We start from the raw sequence: 19,044 nt of genomic DNA, 5'->3' as shown, positions 1-19,044 counted from the left end.
CTTCTTGCTGTTGTGTGATGGATGTTCTGTGACCAGTCTCTAGATCTTTGATGTCTTCTGTTGTTTACATAGAGCTTTATTATTAAAGTACTATTCTTAGTGTAAAAAATGATTGATTTCCCATGTGCTGGTGTTTTGTATGTGAACATCTGTGCAGGGTGGCAGGAGAGCATATTCGGGGTAACCCCCCCCCCCCTTTTTTTTTTGTGCAGCTGAACAGGACATTTTATTTCCTTGCAAGCTTAGTAGCAGTAGTAGTAGTGGAGGTGGTTGTAATAGTAGTAGTGTACAATGACAAAATTACAAGTGTTATTTCTTTGGTTTCTGTCCTCAGCGAGTGTTCATTGTGCTGTAATTGTGCTATTCACCACATCGTTCTGCAGGGGTTGCAATTAAGAACACAAATGTATATTATATGTTATGCTCTGTTAAAGTGTGAAATGATTAACATAGGAGCCATCATTCAGATGGCTTCAGGCACAAATTAAGGTGTGATCTTGGATGTGGAAGATGTGATTGACATGTCACAACTGACATACTGGGGGAAGGTTTACCACCACAAAAAATATTTAAAATAATATCATCAGCCAAATTAAACTCCCTCAAGAGACAGCTTAAAATGAATGCCCCTTTAGAATTTAAATTGATTTGAAATTACTGGTGCTACAAGATTTCTCTTAAAAATTTGGTTACGAGAAGATATAAATCAAGATAATAAATCTTGATTTAAATAACAAAAAGGAGAGAGAAAAAAATAAATAATTAGTGTAACAATCAAGGATTGTGCCACTGGCAATACTCTCATCATAGCATTCTCCTGTCTCTTCTCCTGCCTCATGCTGGAAATTAAGTGGGGTTGGGATTGTTTAGTGCTTGGAGGCATTCTGGTTTTTGGATGAGAAAAGCTTTTTATCTCCATTATTCTGTTATTCCTCAATCTGGACTGCCCAGTTAAAATGACAAGCCTGCAAAATTCTCCATCAGATTGGCAGGGAGCTAACTAGCATGCTAGCTGGGGTGGTGCCATTCTAGACAATGACTGACAGCCATCTGCAAGTCCAGGGCTTGTTTAACAAACAAAAAAAATGCAACATGTCAGCTTATACAAGATTCAATCATTTTGTTATCATCAGCTTTTCATAAAGAAACTATATTTCATTCCACAAACTTGAACTGATATGACTTGGACTGGAATATATTTAAATTTATTTTTAGAGGAGGCTCAGCTTCCCTTGCTTCCTGAACAGGTGTCGCTGCTATAGACTGTGAGAGTAAACTTGTCCTAGTAATCAGTGGGTTGTAGCAACTAGCTAACTAGATGCATTATATGGTATTCAGCTCACAGGTGTTGGATCCGTGATTGAATTCTTCAACTGCGCAAGCATGACTGCAATACAGCTGTGAATCTTTTAGAAATCAATTTCAGTTATGATTGTGGCTTCATTAGAACATCTTCTGTTGCTGTTATGATTACTTTCTAATCCTTTGGTGTTTTCTGGTTATTCAGTAAATGACATCAGCATGCAGGTGGTACCCCTTTTTATATTTGTGTTAGCAATGTGTTATAGTGTGAAGTTGGACCAGATTAATGCAAGCAGCACGTAGTATATGACATTAATTTTATTAGGCTTTTTATTAGATTTTTTATGAAAACCTAATATCAGCAGAGAAATGTCTAAATTGTATTTTAGTTATTTTACAACAAATGTTTAGTGATGGGTGAGCACATCAGATCGCTCCACTGGAAAAAAAGTTTAGTTTTTACCCATATGGGCCTGTGATGGTGGTGTTCCAGAGTTTGAGATACAGCCTATTCTTTACAGCTTTTCGGGTTTGGTTATCTCTCTGCAGCAATAAACAAATATGTATCTCAGGCGTGGATGAGTACATTATGCTTGTAATCTGCTTTATACTGTACATGATGTCATACAGTGCTGTGGTTTAGAGTCCAGTGGTTGCACAATGTAGCTACCAGAGAATGTCAGTGTTCCACCTGTTGAAGATAACAGTCCTTGTGATGCGCATATGTTATCCTGTTGCTGTAGGCTGCCGACAGTTAATCACTTTTAGTCTTTCCACGTGGTTTCATGAAGCCGAGCCAAACCAAAAATCTTTGAAGTTACGTGATAACAGCTTGTATACACAAGTTAATCTCTCCTTTGGTCCAAAGCTAAGATTGCTTACGATGTTCTTGATCAGATATTTAATGAACTTGCACAGTAGTTTAATAGAAGTTATGGATCTAATCTTTACATGAATTCATTAAATGTTTCCAGTTGAGCTAAATTTGCCTTGAAACTTGAGGAAAGGTGTTCAAAAGGCTTAATCTTGCCGAAGAAATAATCTTTTCTTTATATTTCAGCAGTAAATATGAGTATAAAAATGCAGACTGTCCTGTCTTTTTCATGCAAACATGGACGTATATTTGTCATCACTTAGTTGCAAACAGTATGTTATAACTCTTATAGCAGCTATTATAGTCATAAGAGAGTCTTCAGATTCTGAAGTAGTGGTTCTCAGGTATTTTAATTCATGAGCCTAAATTGAACTGCCACAAAATTCTCCATTCAAAATAGAAATTGGATCAGATAGTTCTAAAATTGAGTAGCTTCTATGCCCACAGTCAATTGCAAATAAGGGGACATTAATTAAGTGTTAAGGAAGTAGATAGTAGGCATTGTTCAGTTGTAAAATATCAACCCAAAACATCAACCCAGTTAGGGATATTTTTTGTGTATCGTCAGTGAAGAAAATTCACATCTCAGAACCTTATTGAGGATAATATGTTCAAAAATGAAATCCATTGTAAAACTCCTCCACGTTGAAATGATTTGTTCAACCACAAGCCCTGTTCGCATGCATATCTTAATCAAATACCTGCAGACTTTGGACTCTAGGCCAACTGCCACCAAACCCTTCCGGCAACACCTTGTTTTCACAGGTCTTCCATCATATCATTGGCGTCAGTATGGATATATTTGTGGCCTTAGATATCTTCAGTGGTCCAAGATATTGAACACAGAGCCATGTTAGACACTAATATAAAGACCTGGCTTGCAAGTGATTCTAGGCATTATGATAGTTAATGTGTTAACAAGACATTCCAATATACCCATGTGTTATGTTTACTCTCTGTTGCTTCTGTGTTTCTGTCCTATCTTACCTTCTGGCTTATAAGGGGTCCCAGCACCGCATTTTCCTTTGAATTTTGCATGAAATTTAACTAAACCTCAAATTTGTTGTAGTGTGTCTGTTTCTCTTTGTCTGAGCTGTAAATGGTTCAAGTTTTATGACAGTGAATTTACACAACTCTCTACCCTGAGAAAAATGTGTGGCTGTACATGCATGTACATAAAAAGACCTGTCATATTACATAATTGTTAAAATAAATGGATGAGCATACGGCAGTGTTGGATACAGCACTTGGGGGGTTGGATGTGAGCGATGCTTTGAAGCCCCAAAGGCTTCTGGGAGTCGATAATGGACTAAAATTGTACGGTTGTACGGCTCACCTGTGTACAGTAACTGCATAATTTTTGCAATTGAGTAAACTTTCAGTGCTGAATTAGGGTTAGTATGAGTGAGCTATGAAATGGCCAGTTCAGTGAGATGGCTTGTTTTATTATGTAAAAGTGTCAGTGTAGATTAGTTATTGGGTAATAATTGTAATAAAATTGAGGCTACATGGGAGTTCAGCAGTTTTCCATTTGTTCTGCCTGCTCACTCTGAAGTCAGCCTTTGGTTGCAACATGCATCAGTGAGTGAGGTAACCTTTTGAGAGCACAGGCAACTTCTTGCCATGTTGAAGGCAACTGTAGCCTTCATTAGCCTTAATATCCGCTATGGAACCTTGTAAATTCTGTTCTTGACTGTTGATCAGGGTCTTTTACTGAGGCACCTAGCTTTTTAGTATTCATGTACAGTACATCAGTGTACGCAGAGCATTGGCATTCATCCTTATTTCAGTTATTTTCACAGTGCTGTTTGGGTATTGTGTGTGTGTGTGTGTATTGTGTTTGTGTATTTATGTGTGAGTGAGTGAGTGAGTGAATGACTGAGTGAAAAGGGCTTTGTCTGGAGGACGAGCTGACGGCAATACTCCCTACATTTCACGTTGCCTAGCAACCGTAATGCACAGATTTGTGAGAACATCTGCTGTATCCAGCCCTGCCAAATTTGTGTTGTATAGTAAACACAGATTCACACTTCCTGTTCCAGCGAGAGATAGTAAGGCTCTTTCCTGCTGTTCTTTTGATTTTTTTGAAATGTTTTAATATTATTTAAAATAAACAGTGTCTTGTCTCTATTTGCTAGTGGTTGCATGCAATTATTTATGTGACCTTTTCCCAAGTTCTCATACAGCGTTTTGTAGTAGTTTGGTGGGTATTACAACAGAGTGGTTTATTTACTTTGATAATGCTTTGAAAGTAAACTACACTTTTAAGAATGGCCTTGCATTTGTCCTGTGAATAATCCTCAAAGAAGCTGTGGTTCAAATAGAATTAATCATCTTTCTTTTTTGGGTTTTGCCATAAAGGCAGATGTCATAAAATATTAGAATTTGCAAACTGATATTAGATTATACTGTGATAGATTATTCATTGAAGAAATGAGCAAAGTGGCCAGAGGAGGCAAAACTATGGCATTTCCATTTTGTAATGTCATATTGTTCATCACTTAATAGTAATTCTAACTCAAGTTTAAGGATTGATGTGATAGAAGTAATAGCAGTTGCATGATTTAATTCACACCACCTGTGGCTTTGACTAAAATGGTAGCCTTTTATTTTTGAAGACCTTTGTGATGACCTGTTTCACTTATATTGTGTGAGATAGACATAAATATAGCTCTCACAATGATATTCTAAGTTGACAGTTCAGTTAAATGTATTTATTAGGGCAATGTACTTACAAAGTGATGCTTAGACTAAAGAGTAAAAATAGCGGAAGCCCAGTATTAAGCCACTTCCAAGAGTTTCAAGGGTTCTGTCCGAACTCTGGCAGTACAGTCTCCTTGTTAAATGTTTGTACTTACAGTCACAGTCCCTCTTTTATTTTGGTTACCGAGGAGAATCTTCATGATTTTCTGAGAAATAAAAAATAAATCCTGAGGAACAGTATAAACATGTCAGAAACAAAGAGCCTCCATTTTGTTTCAGTGGGTTCTCATTTTACCCCTACTAGTGGGATAAATATAGTTTTACCGCACATACGGAACAGTGAGGCAGAAAGAACTTGACACTGTAACAAAGGGAGAAAGTGAAACATAGAGTTTCTGCTTTTTTATTAGCCAATTAGCAGTTAAAAGGTGATCATTCAAGCTGAACAAGCAAACATAATTAAAAAAAAAAATTTAATTATGTGGAACATCCATGTAACAAATCTATTGAATACCTTTTTGCATGTCTCATTTTATTTGTCAAGCATATGAACTGATCTCTCACATCTGTGGAGTTTACCATTCAGATTTGATCCAACCAACTGCCCATTTTGATTAGAAAGCACACATGCACAGATTGATCTCCAGCAAAGTCTCAAGCTTGGTTTTAAATGCGTTATTTTAATTCAATTTATCGAGACCTGTTTATTTTGATTTCTGCCTGTTGAGCTGACTGGTTTTTAATCTTGGTTGGTTTAAGGTTTCATTCTTAATGAATTAAGTTTTCCATTCTTAATATAATACAAAATCTGTTGACCCGCTTTTTCCCTTAGGACCAAGCCATGGAGAGGTGGAAACCAGGGAGTGTTTGTACTACAATGTCAACTGGGAGAGTGAAAAGACCAATCAGAGTGGAGTGGAGCGCTGTGAAGCTGAGAAGGACAAGAGGCTACATTGCTACGCATCCTGGCTCAAAAACTCAACCACGGGTATCATCAAACTAGTGAAGAAGGGCTGCTGGTTGGACGACTTCAACTGCTACGACAGGTCAGGTCCTACATGCTGCTCTCTTGCTGAGATAATGAGAGAAACAAAGAAGGATTTCCATCTCTCAGAGCCAAAGTATACAGTATGTAGGTTTTATTGATACCCAGCCAACTTATTGATGAGTGGGAAGAATTTCACTTCAGACCACCGTAAAGGTAATTTAGTTGGTAACTAGCTAGCTACTTTTAAGATCTGTCACGTGTTTCTTGCTGAAAAGGTTTCTTTGAAAATTAAAAAATGTCAGTCTGTATTTAATTTGCTGTGGACATTCCCCTACTTAAGGCAATAAGAGTTACTGCCTATGCAGTACTTTGTTATTCCCAGGTATACTTTTACAAAATGGGTATACAAAATTACGGACAAAAGCTCTTTTTACAACACGAGTGTTTATACTTTACATTTGCACTACAGAGAGAAGAACACTACATTAAAAAATAAGTTATTTGTGAAATATGGGGAAAACTGCACTTCACTGACAGCTGGCAGGTGTACTCAGGCACATGCTCGTCAAGGAATTCTGGCCATATATTTCTAACATCCTCGTTTAAATTGTATGAAATTAAAGTATGTCAATAAAAAAATAACTGATTTCATTGAAAACCTCTATGAACCCTGGGTAAGGTAATATAATTCAGTGTGAGTAGTATTGCGCTTATGAATCAAGAGCTCTGTTCACAGTTTTCTGTGTATTTATGTCTCTGATATTTCACATTATTTCTACACTTTTCTGTGTCATGTTGCATGGGTACAATGGTATGCAATTTAATGTAATTTATTGTATTACTAGTAAGAATATATGATATCTTCACTCCCTCTGCTGCCTATGATGGCCAGTAATTCAGCAATGTTTAATCAATGATTTTAACTTAAAAGCTCTGAATAGGCAAGGCATGTTTTTCTCTAAGCCTTCTGACACGTAAAAAAAACAAAAAAAAACAAGGTTTTATGTACACGCCCGTTTCTGTAGGTAAGGGGAAATGCATTCGTATGTAATCATTCAAATGTGAAAGTGGTAGTCATAATAGGGTTTAGTGGTGTGGAAGGGCTATTCCTTAGCCAGTATGGAGTTTCCACACTCTGTGTCCAATAAAATCCTTTGTCTCCCCAGGAGGCATTAAAGAGCCGTTATGTCTGACAGCCTGAGCTTATACAATATTCTTTTTCATGGGAACAGACAGGAGTGTGTGGCTACTGAGGAGAACCCCCAGGTCTTTTTCTGCTGCTGCGAGGGCAATTTCTGCAATGAGAGGTTCACCCACCTGCCTGTCGTCACCAGACCTGGTGAGCCTTTCTTCATTTTGCATGTCTACGGTATCTGCTTTTCGGCTTGTTTTAAAAAGGAAATTATGTTTAGGAAAACGTAAGAATGTCTCAGCAACATTTACTGTACTGCAAAGGTTGGAAAGGTTTCACGATCTCATAATTAGTCAGATTGTCTGTATTTAGAAAATTAAATAAAAATACCCCCTTCTTGCTGTGTTGCTATTATTCACAAATCAGAGAGCAAGTATCAATATACTCCATGAATTTCCTCAAGATTGTGTCTTTTAGTTGAATTATTTTTGACATAAATAAGAAACCTGCTCCCACTTGAAAAACTATTTATCTGGCCACTGATAAGATTGACAGATTTTGATCTATTAACTACCTGTTGTGCTAGTTTTTTTTTTTTTCTGCTTTCGGGATCTGAAACTGTCTTGCATTTTCTTTCTGCATTTTTGCATGTATTACTCCTTGTTCTTCCAAAACACCTGTCAAAGCAAACCATGCTCATTAAAATGACAGAGTTTGTCGTACATGCAAATATCTAATTATGCCCTCTTTGCTGAGTCAGTCTTAACTCTTACCTTTTACAGTAAAACAAAGAGTTGACAGTAGTGTTCCGACCCCTCTACCCCCTCTGATGGTTTGTAACTATGTTGTTGTGTACAGCGGTGGTTCGCACCCCCTTGCTCAACATCCTAGTCTATACACTGCTTCCCATCATTGTACTGTCCATGGCATTGCTGCTGGCATTCTGGATGTACCGACATCGCAAACCTCCTTATGGCCACGTGGACATCAATGAGGTGAGTATTTATCTCACTCTCTCTCTCTCTTACTCACTCTCTCTCTCTCCCTTTCCCTCTCTCTTTTTCCTATTCTCTCTCACACTCTTGCTTCCTCTCCTACTTCTCTTTTCCATTGGCTGCCATCTTGTTGCCATTCCTACAGCTGCTCTCTGAGCCACGCTACTCTCTGGGTCACGGTGTTTAGCAAACACTCCCCCTAGTGTTGATTCAGCCTTATTGCTGGTTGTCATTGGGTTTCATCTGAAACAAGTGTTTCCATGTCACAGAATCCACCAAGTTTTCACGTAATCTAAATTTCAGCAGCGCTGTAGCGATACCATTTTCATATCTATTATGAAAATTGTCATTATTGTATCTGTCTTTAACTTTTGGGCATGCTGGGTATTCTTACCTGCTTTATCAGGACCCTGGCCCATCCCCTCCATCCCCTCTGGCTGGCCTTAAACCGCTGCAGTTACTGGAAATCAAAGCTAGGGGGCGTTTTGGCTGCGTCTGGAAGGCACAGCTGATGAATGAATATGTAGCTGTGAAGATTTTCCCCATTCAGGTCAGTCAGGATTGCTCTTCTGAATGCTCAGCATGTGCTTCATGCGTGAATGTACCTGTGTGTATGTGTGCGCGTGTGTGTGCTATTGTGCACAGAATTTTAACAGACCATTTCCAAAACCTTCTAGCACTTCTAGTACGACATAACTCGGTGCTTCTGTGAAATTACTGTGGCCTAAATATTTTTGATTCTGGAGCTGTCGACATAAATGTAAAGTCATCTCTTAGAATGCATTCCAGTAAGACAAAATAAAGGAACTGGAGTATGCAGTTCTCATAGCTTTGAAGTTGGTGCTGATGTGGTAATGCCGGTGTGGGTGTCTGACCAGGACAAGCAGTCATGGCAGAACGAGAGAGACATCTTCACCACGCCTGGGATGAAGCACGAAAACCTGCTGCGATACATCGCAGCAGAGAAACGAGGAACCAGCCTGGAGACGGAGCTGTGGCTGATTACTGAGTTTCATGAGAAGGTGAGCCAGAGACCTGCAGTTCGCCCTGCGCTGGATGATTGACACTTGAGGCTCCATGCATGACGCCTCACATGGGGCAGTGTCAGATGACCTTCGGTTCTGTCTTTTAAAATAGAAAATAGAGTCTCTATGGTCTTGTGTGCTTGATACATTTAAAGCACTTACCTCATGTTTTTCTTTTTACCTTACATTCAAGGCAGGTCTTTGTTTTGACAAAGTGCATAAAAGTCTTATTTTAGCAAGGTGATTTGTTTTCAGATTCATGTTTTTTTTCCTTTCCTTCCTCTCTTTGATTGTGCACTCATTTGTTTCATTGTTTGCTGTTTTTTAGTCAATCCTGACTAAAGCATATCTGAGCGCTAAAAGCTCCATGGCTCCTTTGTGTGTGTGTGTAGGGGTCCCTGACAGATTATCTGAAGGGCAACGCAGTCAGCTGGAACGAGTTGTGTCACATTGCGGAGACCATGGCCTGCGGCCTGTCCTACCTGCATGAGGACGTTCCCCGTTACAAAGGAGAGGGACCCAAACCAGCCATTGCACACAGGTAACACTGTGGTCCAGTTCTGTAGGTTACCCCATAGAAGCAGTAATATGATTGTGCATTCACTGGAGACAGTTCTATTGTGATTGTGAATTTTACAGTTACTGAAGGCAGAACAGATTAAACTGTTTCACAGGTAGATTTCCTGCTTTTTTAACAAAGGAGTTGGAGTTTAATACCAGATGGACGGAGTAATGGACACGATGATCTCCCTTGGCCTTGTGTCTCAAGATCACTCATGGGTGTCATCACAGCTTACCCAAAAGCTAACTTTATGACAAATACTGTGTATTTAAACAGATTTACTGCAGTCAATCCATCTGTAACGATTACTAAATAGTTTACTGAATGACACTGACACAGGTTGTTAGCCTCTACAGATTCTTGGTTCTTGGTTACTGTGGTCAGATTGCTAATTACTAAAACTCTTTATTTTCGTCGAAAGTATCGATACCACAATTTTTCCAGTAGTTGGATGCCAGAGGGCACTTGTCATTAAACTATTCTATGTATAATAACAGAAATGTGCTTGTGAGTTAGTGTTCAGCAGGTGTAAAATATGCTGTGGATGTTCACTGCCATCTGGTGAGCATTCTTTCCATTGCGTTTTAGAGTTTGATATGACAAAAGGGAAAGACAAAGTCATAAGCAATCCAATCGAATCAATGGCAGCTCGAACTACATACTGAAATACGTCAGTGGCTTTTCAGTTAGGCTAGCCCTTAAGCTGCCGTACCCTGGTAAATACAGTGTTTTTTGCCTACTTCTCCTCAGGGACTTCAAGAGTAAGAACGTGATGGTCAAGGCCGACCTGACAGCCGTGATCGGAGACTTTGGGCTGGCGGTGCTGTTTGAGCCGGGGAAGCCCCCAGGGGACACTCATGGCCAGGTACGTCGCCGTCTGGGGGCAGGTCGCCGTTCAGGCACGCGTCATCGTCCGCGCGGAGGCGGCAGACCAGGTTTGCTTACTGTGTGTGTGCCGGGCCTCTCCGCTGACAGGTGGGGACGAGGAGGTACATGGCACCGGAGGTGCTGGAAGGGGCCATCACCTTTCAGCGAGACGCCTTCCTGAGGATAGACATGTATGCCATGGGCCTGGTGCTCTGGGAGCTGGTTTCGCGCTGCAAAGCTGCGGACGGTGAGTCGGTAACGGTCGGACGTTTGGATCACCATTATTACGGGGCTGTGTCATCCGTGACATGATAGGTTTATGAATTCCTACTTAGCTTTTTAAATGTTTTATCTTATATTATATTTTACCATTTTTAAATATATCGGATGTAAGAATAGACCAATTGTAGTGGAATGGAATTCTTATCATTTGACTGATATTTTGCTAATGAAACATGCCTGCATTTTACCAGTACATATTCTTTACACAAATATGCTTCTTTAATTTGACTGCAGCCCACTTGTATGAATAGGCTGCTTGTAAGATTAAAATACATTTAAAAAAATTAACACTGATAGCCATGGTTCACTTGTATGGCACATTCAGAATTCAGTTTTCGCTGTTTATGACAAAACTGTTGCCCATAATAATATGTGTTTAAATACAACTGATGTTCATGATTGGATGTACATTCGTCAGCAATTCTGTGTAAGAGCCTGATTTGTGGTGAATTCCATAAATGCTGCTGGTATCATAAACCCAAGTACCTGGGTTAAACTCTGGCCAAACCACACTGTGAATTGTATCCATTTCATACATGTCATAAAAAGATCAAAAGTTCATGAACGATCATTCTGAAGCACACACAATTTGTTAGCGTAAGCACTTGAACCTCAATTTTGCGTTTACTTACTATTCATTTGCGGTTTATGCTTGGAAATCTATTCCACAACACTTCAACTTTAACTCTGGATTTTGTTTCCAAAGGGCATGCTCCATAGTGAACAATGTAAAATAACCTGCCTGTAATCTTAAAGTTATAGGTTTGAATCTGACCCACAATGAATTTCCGACAGGTTAGCATGGATAGCAAATCACAGAGAACTTATTTGTCTTACGTGAGGTGAGCTTGCAAGTTGGTAACACTTGTTTATGCCGAGGAAGGAGTGTGATTTTGTGAACTGTCATACTGCTGTTGCAGGTCCTGTTGATGAATATATGTTGCCGTTTGAGGAGGAGATTGGGCAGCATCCATCCCTGGAGGATTTACAGGATTGTGTCGTCCACAAAAAGATGAGGCCAGCTTTCAAGGACTGCTGGGCAAAACATGCTGTGAGAGTCCATTCTTTATTTTTTTCTATTTCTTGACTCACTCAAATGAAAAACTCCCACTGGTAATAATGTCACTTACATCATCGGCTGGAGAGCAGTAGAGTTGCAGGCTGTTGAATGCTATGCTACGGTATATATCACACATGTAAGTCTATTTGTGATGCGCGTCATGCAGCCTGTGAAATGTTAGGCGGATAGTCTGATGCGTGTTTCTCTGGTGTTGTGGTGCCGCAGGGCCTGGAGCAGATGTGTGAGACGATAGAGGAGTGCTGGGACCACGACGCGGAGGCTCGTCTGTCCGCCGGGTGCGTGGAGGAACGCATCTCCCAGATCCGCAGGCTAACTAGCGGCACTACCTCGGACTGCCTGGTCTCCATAGTGACGTCGGTCACCAATGTGGACGTGCCACCCAAAGAGTCCAGTATCTGAGTCTGTCGTGAAACGAAAGCGGAAAACGAAAACAAGCAAACGAAATGAAAAGCTTCGTCTTTCTAGACTCAGCAGATCTCAGAAAAAAAAAAAAACATGAATGCAGCTGCTATTTTATCCTGATATTTTTTATTAATTATTTTTCTTTTTGGTCAGATCAATATTACCAGCACACTTCTCTACTGTATTTTTTCCAAGAGTGAAAAAATAAGCTAAATGTACATCTCTAATGCATTCAGGTGCCGACTTATGAATGCTGACAAAGGTGCAGGTACCTCAACTCTTTAATTTCAGTCATTTTGATTTTATTGTTCTACTTTTATTTTGTCTTTTGAACAGGCCTGCCTGTGACAAAAAACCAAGCAACCATCTACTATCTTGTACTATATAACAATGCTGCAAATCCTTGAAGGAACATCAAGACTGTTACACAATTTACTTTCCTCAAGGGAATATTGTTTTCTTCTTTTTTTTTTTGAAAGCGAGTGCTTAACAAAATGATAAACGTGTCTTTTACGGAACTAACGGGTGTCTCTAGAACACGTCAAAAAATGGAAGGCAACAGGACTAATTTCTTCAGTTTTTGTTCTATAGGACTGGTATTTTTTGAAGGTTGGTTTACCAGTTTTACGGAGACGGTGAAAGACAGCTTAAAAAAGAAATGGCTTGCATTTTGAGATTGGACAGTACTTTTAGTTTGGTACGGAACTTTTTCTCAGGTAACCGGTATAAAGGGGCAGAGCTTTTGAGGTAAGGTGTTGTCAGCATTGACTGGTCATTGTAAGAAGAGAGCCAGGACCTGCACTTGTGTAGGGCAGAGTGGATAGCAAGGGGTGGGCGGGGCTTATCCTATGACATTCATAGCCACTTAAGGCAGTGGAGCCAAGGTTAATATGTAGTCTACTCTGGAAGGTGCCCAAACAATAAACATTTTATGACAACGACAACAACAACAACATTAGGTGGAAGACCAAGGTGAAGGAATATATATGTGTGTACTGTTGTATATATGTGTGTGTGAATTTGTGTGTTTGGTTAAGACCATGAAGTATGTCTGTATCAGTGGGCTTAAACAGCTGTCTAAATGATGTCCAACTTCTTTTTTTATTTAATCAATGTGCATTTTCAAATTACAGAAGCTATGGACCTAGACACATTCTTATAGCAGACAAGCCTCGGTCCTCAATCACAGCAGTGAACTGGAGAATGGAAAGAACAGTCCATTCACCTTCGTCAGGTCCCTTCAATTATACCTCCACTCACAGGGACCAAATATGGGTGTATACCTGGTAGTTCTGGCTTTGTTGTGATGTTTTCACAATCTGGAAAGTCAGTAGATAAACTGACAACTTTCATATTTTTGACTGGATACTCTGTCTCAATATACAAATAAGGACCGATTTTGTCTTAGTGACACAGGTTAAAAAAAAAAAAAAAAAAAAAAAAAAAAACTAATCTCAGTATGCCATAATCTTTCAGTGAATGTCTATAATGCTGCTGTTTCAACTCAAAGGTGAATATATGTTTCTACATATATATTCTTTTTACATGTAAAACATGCAACTCAGTAGATTTAAGCATACAAATACAAACACATGCAGAGAATCCAGGCTTCCGAGGTCAGAATCAAACAAAAAATAAAATCACTTAAAAAAAATTAAAAAAACACACACAGAATACAGCATTTAAAAAATATATATATATATATATAGTTCATGACCACAAACCACCTCAAACCAGAAATACCTCAGATTTTCTATGTGCATTAGTTCTGTTATATATTTTGTTAGTTGTGTTGTCTTGTACTAGGTATATTTTAATGTAAATTTGCTTTCATAACTAAGAAGTTGTGGGGGGAAAAAGAATGAGTCCAAAATCTTTTAGGAAGTGCTGTAATGTTATGTTGTATAAAAGAAATAATGTAAATAACTACACAGTTGTAGAATTCTGCCTGTATGTGGTACCTGGGCATTATTCATTGTTTGTACCATCTGTTTATTCATCAATTCTTTTAATGTCTGTTACGTAAAAGGGACAGTGAGTCTTTTTTTCCCTTGGTGTGAAACCTTTTCTGTCAATACCTAAAATGCATTCACAGCTGGAACCTATGTTCAGGTTGTCTCAGATGTAGTATTTTAAACAATTGTGCACATCACAATGTGACACTCTGCCTTTACCATTGGTGTGAAGTATTTTTAAATGATTTATGTTGTCATTTTTCCTAAAGCCTGTAAAAGGAAAATAACTATTCAACGTAAGACAAGAATGAACTGAATTTGCCAAGTGGAAAAGCTGACAAATTTCTACATGTCTCACTATTTAAAGCTTTCTCTAAAATTAAGTATTGCAGAATTAGAGGTATTTATACTTTAACCTTTAAGACATAAACATTATATTTATATGAATGGTGATTGTTCACCGCTGATTGATTTATAGTTTGAGAAAAAGATTTAATGTCCCTGATATCCATACTCTTTCATCTGTTCTCTCTGCACATTGACTAAAGGAGATATCACAGCAGTTGCTTCCACCCTCCCCAAACATGACTCCCTCCAGAGAGCTTTAAGTTATTTTTTTTGGTGCCATATATTATCTTTGGAGTTCATATTTTTCTCTTTGCAGTGTGCGTAATTGGAACCATATGAACTGAAGTATGGGCCTGATCACTGAAACCCCTTGGTATAGGTGGTGCACAGTAGGACTCCAGACTATTTGTTTTTGTCATCATGGATCAAGTGTCTTGCATTCTGCGATAATATCCCAAAGAAGTTGAGACCAGATCAATTACGGTCTAGTTATATCTATGATATTTGTTTAGTAGTAGAACCAAGGCTGATTTGGTGGGATGACGACTGCTGGGAGAGATGATCTGAAGATCTTTCTCATGTCTTCTCAACTGTTTATCGGTTTCTAGACAGAAAAAAAATCTAACTCGTAATAATGCATTTGGCTTCCTATTCACAGTAAAGGCAGATACATTTTTTGAATGATGTATTTTTGTCCCATTAACTGTCTCTAATTATCGTTCCATGATCCTGCAGCTAAGAACTCTCTTGTAAAATAGGTAGCTTTTATCAAGTGGAATTGATGTGACCATCAAGTCTATTGGCCATCTGCACATTTTTTAGTCATCTTCAGGAAATTCAACAAATCTTGGAACCACTTAACATGTGAGGGCACAACACAGCGGCAGGAGAAACAATGTAGCAAGCAATATAAACAGCAATATACATTTCTTTCAGGTGTAACATACTCTTAAGTGGCCCTAGATCTATCTACCAAATCATTTTATTCAACACAGATCGGATGTGCTGTGTTGTGCCATATGTAAGGCTAGTGGTTAGCAGTTTGGCAAGGATTGTAGGGAAATGGGCATTTAAACAGATACAATATTTGTAGTTTGGTGCATTGCCCTTGAGATGACCTAACCTTAATTACTTCAATAAATATCAGCTGTATTCATGGATATCCACAAACTCAATGTTATCCCAGATAAAGGCATTTGTCGTAATTTTTAGGCAAATGAGTACAAATATATTACCGTGCTTCATAGGCCAGTTGACTTGCCCAGCTTCTAGAAAGCAATCACTAATCATTTTTTGCACAGTTCCAACCGTGCTATTTGTTATGTTCAGTTGCATTAGTCAATACAATGCTTTATTTTACATATATATGTAAAATAAAGCATTGTATTGACTAATGCAACTGAACATAACAAATAGCACAGTTGGAACTGTGCAAAAACTGATTAGTGATTAGTGATTAGTGAAACTACAGATATACAGTAGCCCAGGTTTGTGTATTTCAAGATGGCCAGTTAATGTGTTGAAAGCAGGTAACCAAAGTGTTGTTTTTCCCCTTATATTAAGATATAGGGTTGGACATGCTCATGCTTTTGCCAGGGTTTGGTTGGTTTTGTTTCAAGGCTTTAAATGAAAACAGTTCGTAAGGGAAATGTAGACAATCCATATTTTGCCAAATTAGGTCATTTTCTAAGTAGCTGGTTTACTCAAAAAGGTGGAACAAATAAATGTGTCCTTGTACCTGTTGAAAGTAGGCCCCTCCTAGACAGGTCTCCAGGCCCCCAGTACAGTCACACACTTCTCAGTGTTTAGTTTTGTTTACTGGAGAAAACAGTGAATTAGTTTTACTTTTTTAAGTAGGGTGTCTGATCTGAAGGGAGTGCAATGTGCAAAGTATTGAATTTGGGAATATAGAGGCCTTAATTGGCTTTCTGTGAATACTCCTCAATTGACTGATTTTGGAATAGGTAGTATGTTTTAAGAATGTATATTACTACTGCACATGTCCCCTCATTTGAGTGTTTAATAGTAGTAGGTGCACACTACAGATATGTAGTGCTAATATGCAATGGATGCTAAGCTGAATAATAATAATTCTGTCTTTTTTTGGCTGGGAGGTTATTTTTCTTTTTTGCTTTATTTGAAGTTCTTATTTTTTAAATTCAGCTGCCATATTAAAGAAATGGTTATGAGTTTGGCCTATATATGATTTAAAGGTTTGATGACATAACCTACATAATTTTTGCAAAATGCCTGAACAAACATTAAAAGATAAACAATATCATATATTTATCTTTCAATAGGACAGAACATGCAGCTTGGTGATTCATGATGACAAACACTGAGTTCTGGAGGGTGATGTGTATACAAAACCAATGCTCTGTCAAAAAAGGAAACAGTACGGTCCTTTAATTGAAATTGAGAGGTGTTTGGATGCTGTGCCTTTATTTCCCCTTGTCATATTGAAGCAACTGCTCTGATTCTTTTTTGTTTATGTTGTAGTACTTATCGAAATGCTTATATGTTAAAATATACATATACTAAAAAAAACAAAAAGTGACCAGCTGTAATTCTGGATGCAGTCAAGATCCAGGTATTTCAGGAACCAATTACCTCAGACCTCACGTGAAACAGTGTTGCTAGCTGGATACTCCTTGACACTACAAAATGATGTACATTTTAAACACCCAAACAAACAAACCTCTTTATGCTGGTGTAACATGTATGAATGCACCCGTTGACAATGTGAAAACCTCTCCCTTCTCATGACTCTCCCCTCTCATTTCAAGCAACAGAATGGTACTGTGTGGCAGATATTCAAGTGCTTCCTTTGTTTCTTTTATGTTTTTTTAAATGCGGTTTACATGGAAACATGTCATGCTGTTTTTGTGAACTATTAATTATTTGACATCTGCTGGATTTTTTCCCTGCAAATCTGCTAAACTGTGAGGAAAGCTTCATAATAAGGATGCAACAAAATGGAAATACAATGAAATGGTGACATAAAATTGTCTTCTGGAAGAGAATCGTCAGTGCTTGCAAAGCAGCAGTTATAGTAAACAATAGTCAGTTATGTTTCATTGCAATTCGTTGAGAATTGATAAGTTTGAATCCTCACATTTTCATAATGCAGACCAAAAGTCAGCTTGATGTGCGCACACCCAATTCTAAAAATGAATCTTCACACATTAATGTTGACAACAACTATTGCAATTCTCCCTCAATGTAACTTCATTTTCAATGCTGTGTCCATTTCTGCTAACATATTCAAACATATTCCTTTCATCTTGATTTGAAGTGCATTGGTATACATTATAATAATTTCTGTAATTATTTATAGTACATTATTGTTGTTATTAGCAATAGCATTGCCTTATAGCTTGTGGGCCAGTAATTAACTTTAAAATTGTTGCTGTAAATATAAAATGGTGTTCATTTACCAGCTTGGGCTTGCTGAACTTGAATTTAGGGTGACCTCATGTTTTCCAAAAAGATCAGTGTTCATGTTAAGTGTCAAACTTTAGTGAGATAGCATTCATTGCCAGAACTCATGCTCACCCTTGCTTCTGCAGTATTAATCCCCATCCTTCGGAGTAGTAGTATTGACACTACGTGCCACTATCTAAAATAAAGCCTCCTCCTCCTTTTGAGGAATGTAATTATTAGATTCCTACTTGTTCTTAACCTGCTGTACCCAAAATTATGCCACTGTTCCATACAGTACCATTTTGTTGCTTTTCAGTGATGGAAAACTTCAGTCGCACGTGGCTACTGCTAAAAAAAGGCATTTTGTTTTGATTGGGGGGATCACTCTTTTAAGCACAGACTACTTTATTTCATTCAACAATGAGATGGTGGGAGTGAGAGAAGGGATTTAAAAAATGGTTTTCTTTATTTTTTGTCAAGAAGTCATGTTTAAGTCCTGTTTCTATAGCAGGACATGTGAAATGTAAATGGTGTAGGTTATGTTTCACTATTGTAGCTAAAATGTAGAACAGAGATGGCTTGTACTACTGATTTTAACATAAATATACTAAAAAAAGAAAAAAAAAGGATCCTGTAAAAGAAAAAATGTATAAAGAGAGTTGAGCTTGTTGCTGTAACCCTTTTTGGATTGAAGAGTATGTTGAAAAGTTTTATATCTATGAAATGCCCTTGAAATCCAACATTCATCGTATTGTCGTAATTAATTAAGGACATTTTTGAAAGATCATTGTAACATAGTTCATTAACTTGCAGTGGATTATTGTTCATTTTTACTGTGGTAATTTTAGAACTGAGTATCAAGAGTTTGAATTAGATTTGCCTAGTTGTTGGGGTGTTTGTTTCAACTCTGCACTTGGTGCCAGAATAAACCAGTATGAATGTAGTATTTGCCCAGTGTGAAACAAATACACCCAAGCTGTTAGGGGAAAAAATTGAAATGATTATTTCAACTTTATCTTTTTGTATATGAAAAGAAACAATAAAATACTGATAAACTCTTCAAATTATTGTGTATCTCATCCTGTTCTGTTTCATTATCCTCTTC

General features: G+C 38.1%; 1 protein-coding gene across 1 annotated transcript in view; it reads left to right on the top strand.

Moving 5' to 3' along the window:
* Positions 1-19,003, top strand: part of LOC118226368 (activin receptor type-2B-like) — a 51,011-nt gene extending 32,008 nt beyond the window's left edge. The window contains exons 2-11 of the mRNA XM_035415943.1: positions 5,712-5,925; positions 7,100-7,206; positions 7,858-7,994; positions 8,401-8,544; positions 8,873-9,016; positions 9,412-9,560; positions 10,332-10,446; positions 10,557-10,695; positions 11,651-11,781; positions 12,016-19,003. Coding sequence (XP_035271834.1) covers positions 5,712-5,925; positions 7,100-7,206; positions 7,858-7,994; positions 8,401-8,544; positions 8,873-9,016; positions 9,412-9,560; positions 10,332-10,446; positions 10,557-10,695; positions 11,651-11,781; positions 12,016-12,210 — 1,475 coding nt within the window. The 3' untranslated portion in view covers positions 12,211-19,003. The remainder of the gene's footprint in view (positions 1-5,711; positions 5,926-7,099; positions 7,207-7,857; positions 7,995-8,400; positions 8,545-8,872; positions 9,017-9,411; positions 9,561-10,331; positions 10,447-10,556; positions 10,696-11,650; positions 11,782-12,015) is intronic.
* The last annotated feature ends 41 nt before the right edge of the window (positions 19,004-19,044 follow it).

This window comes from Anguilla anguilla, chromosome 4 (genome assembly GCF_013347855.1).
Source record: "Anguilla anguilla isolate fAngAng1 chromosome 4, fAngAng1.pri, whole genome shotgun sequence".
Lineage (NCBI taxonomy): Eukaryota > Metazoa > Chordata > Actinopteri > Anguilliformes > Anguillidae > Anguilla > Anguilla anguilla.
The sequence above is the reverse complement of the archived record's forward strand: the minus strand, read 5'-3'. Positions and strand labels throughout refer to the sequence as shown.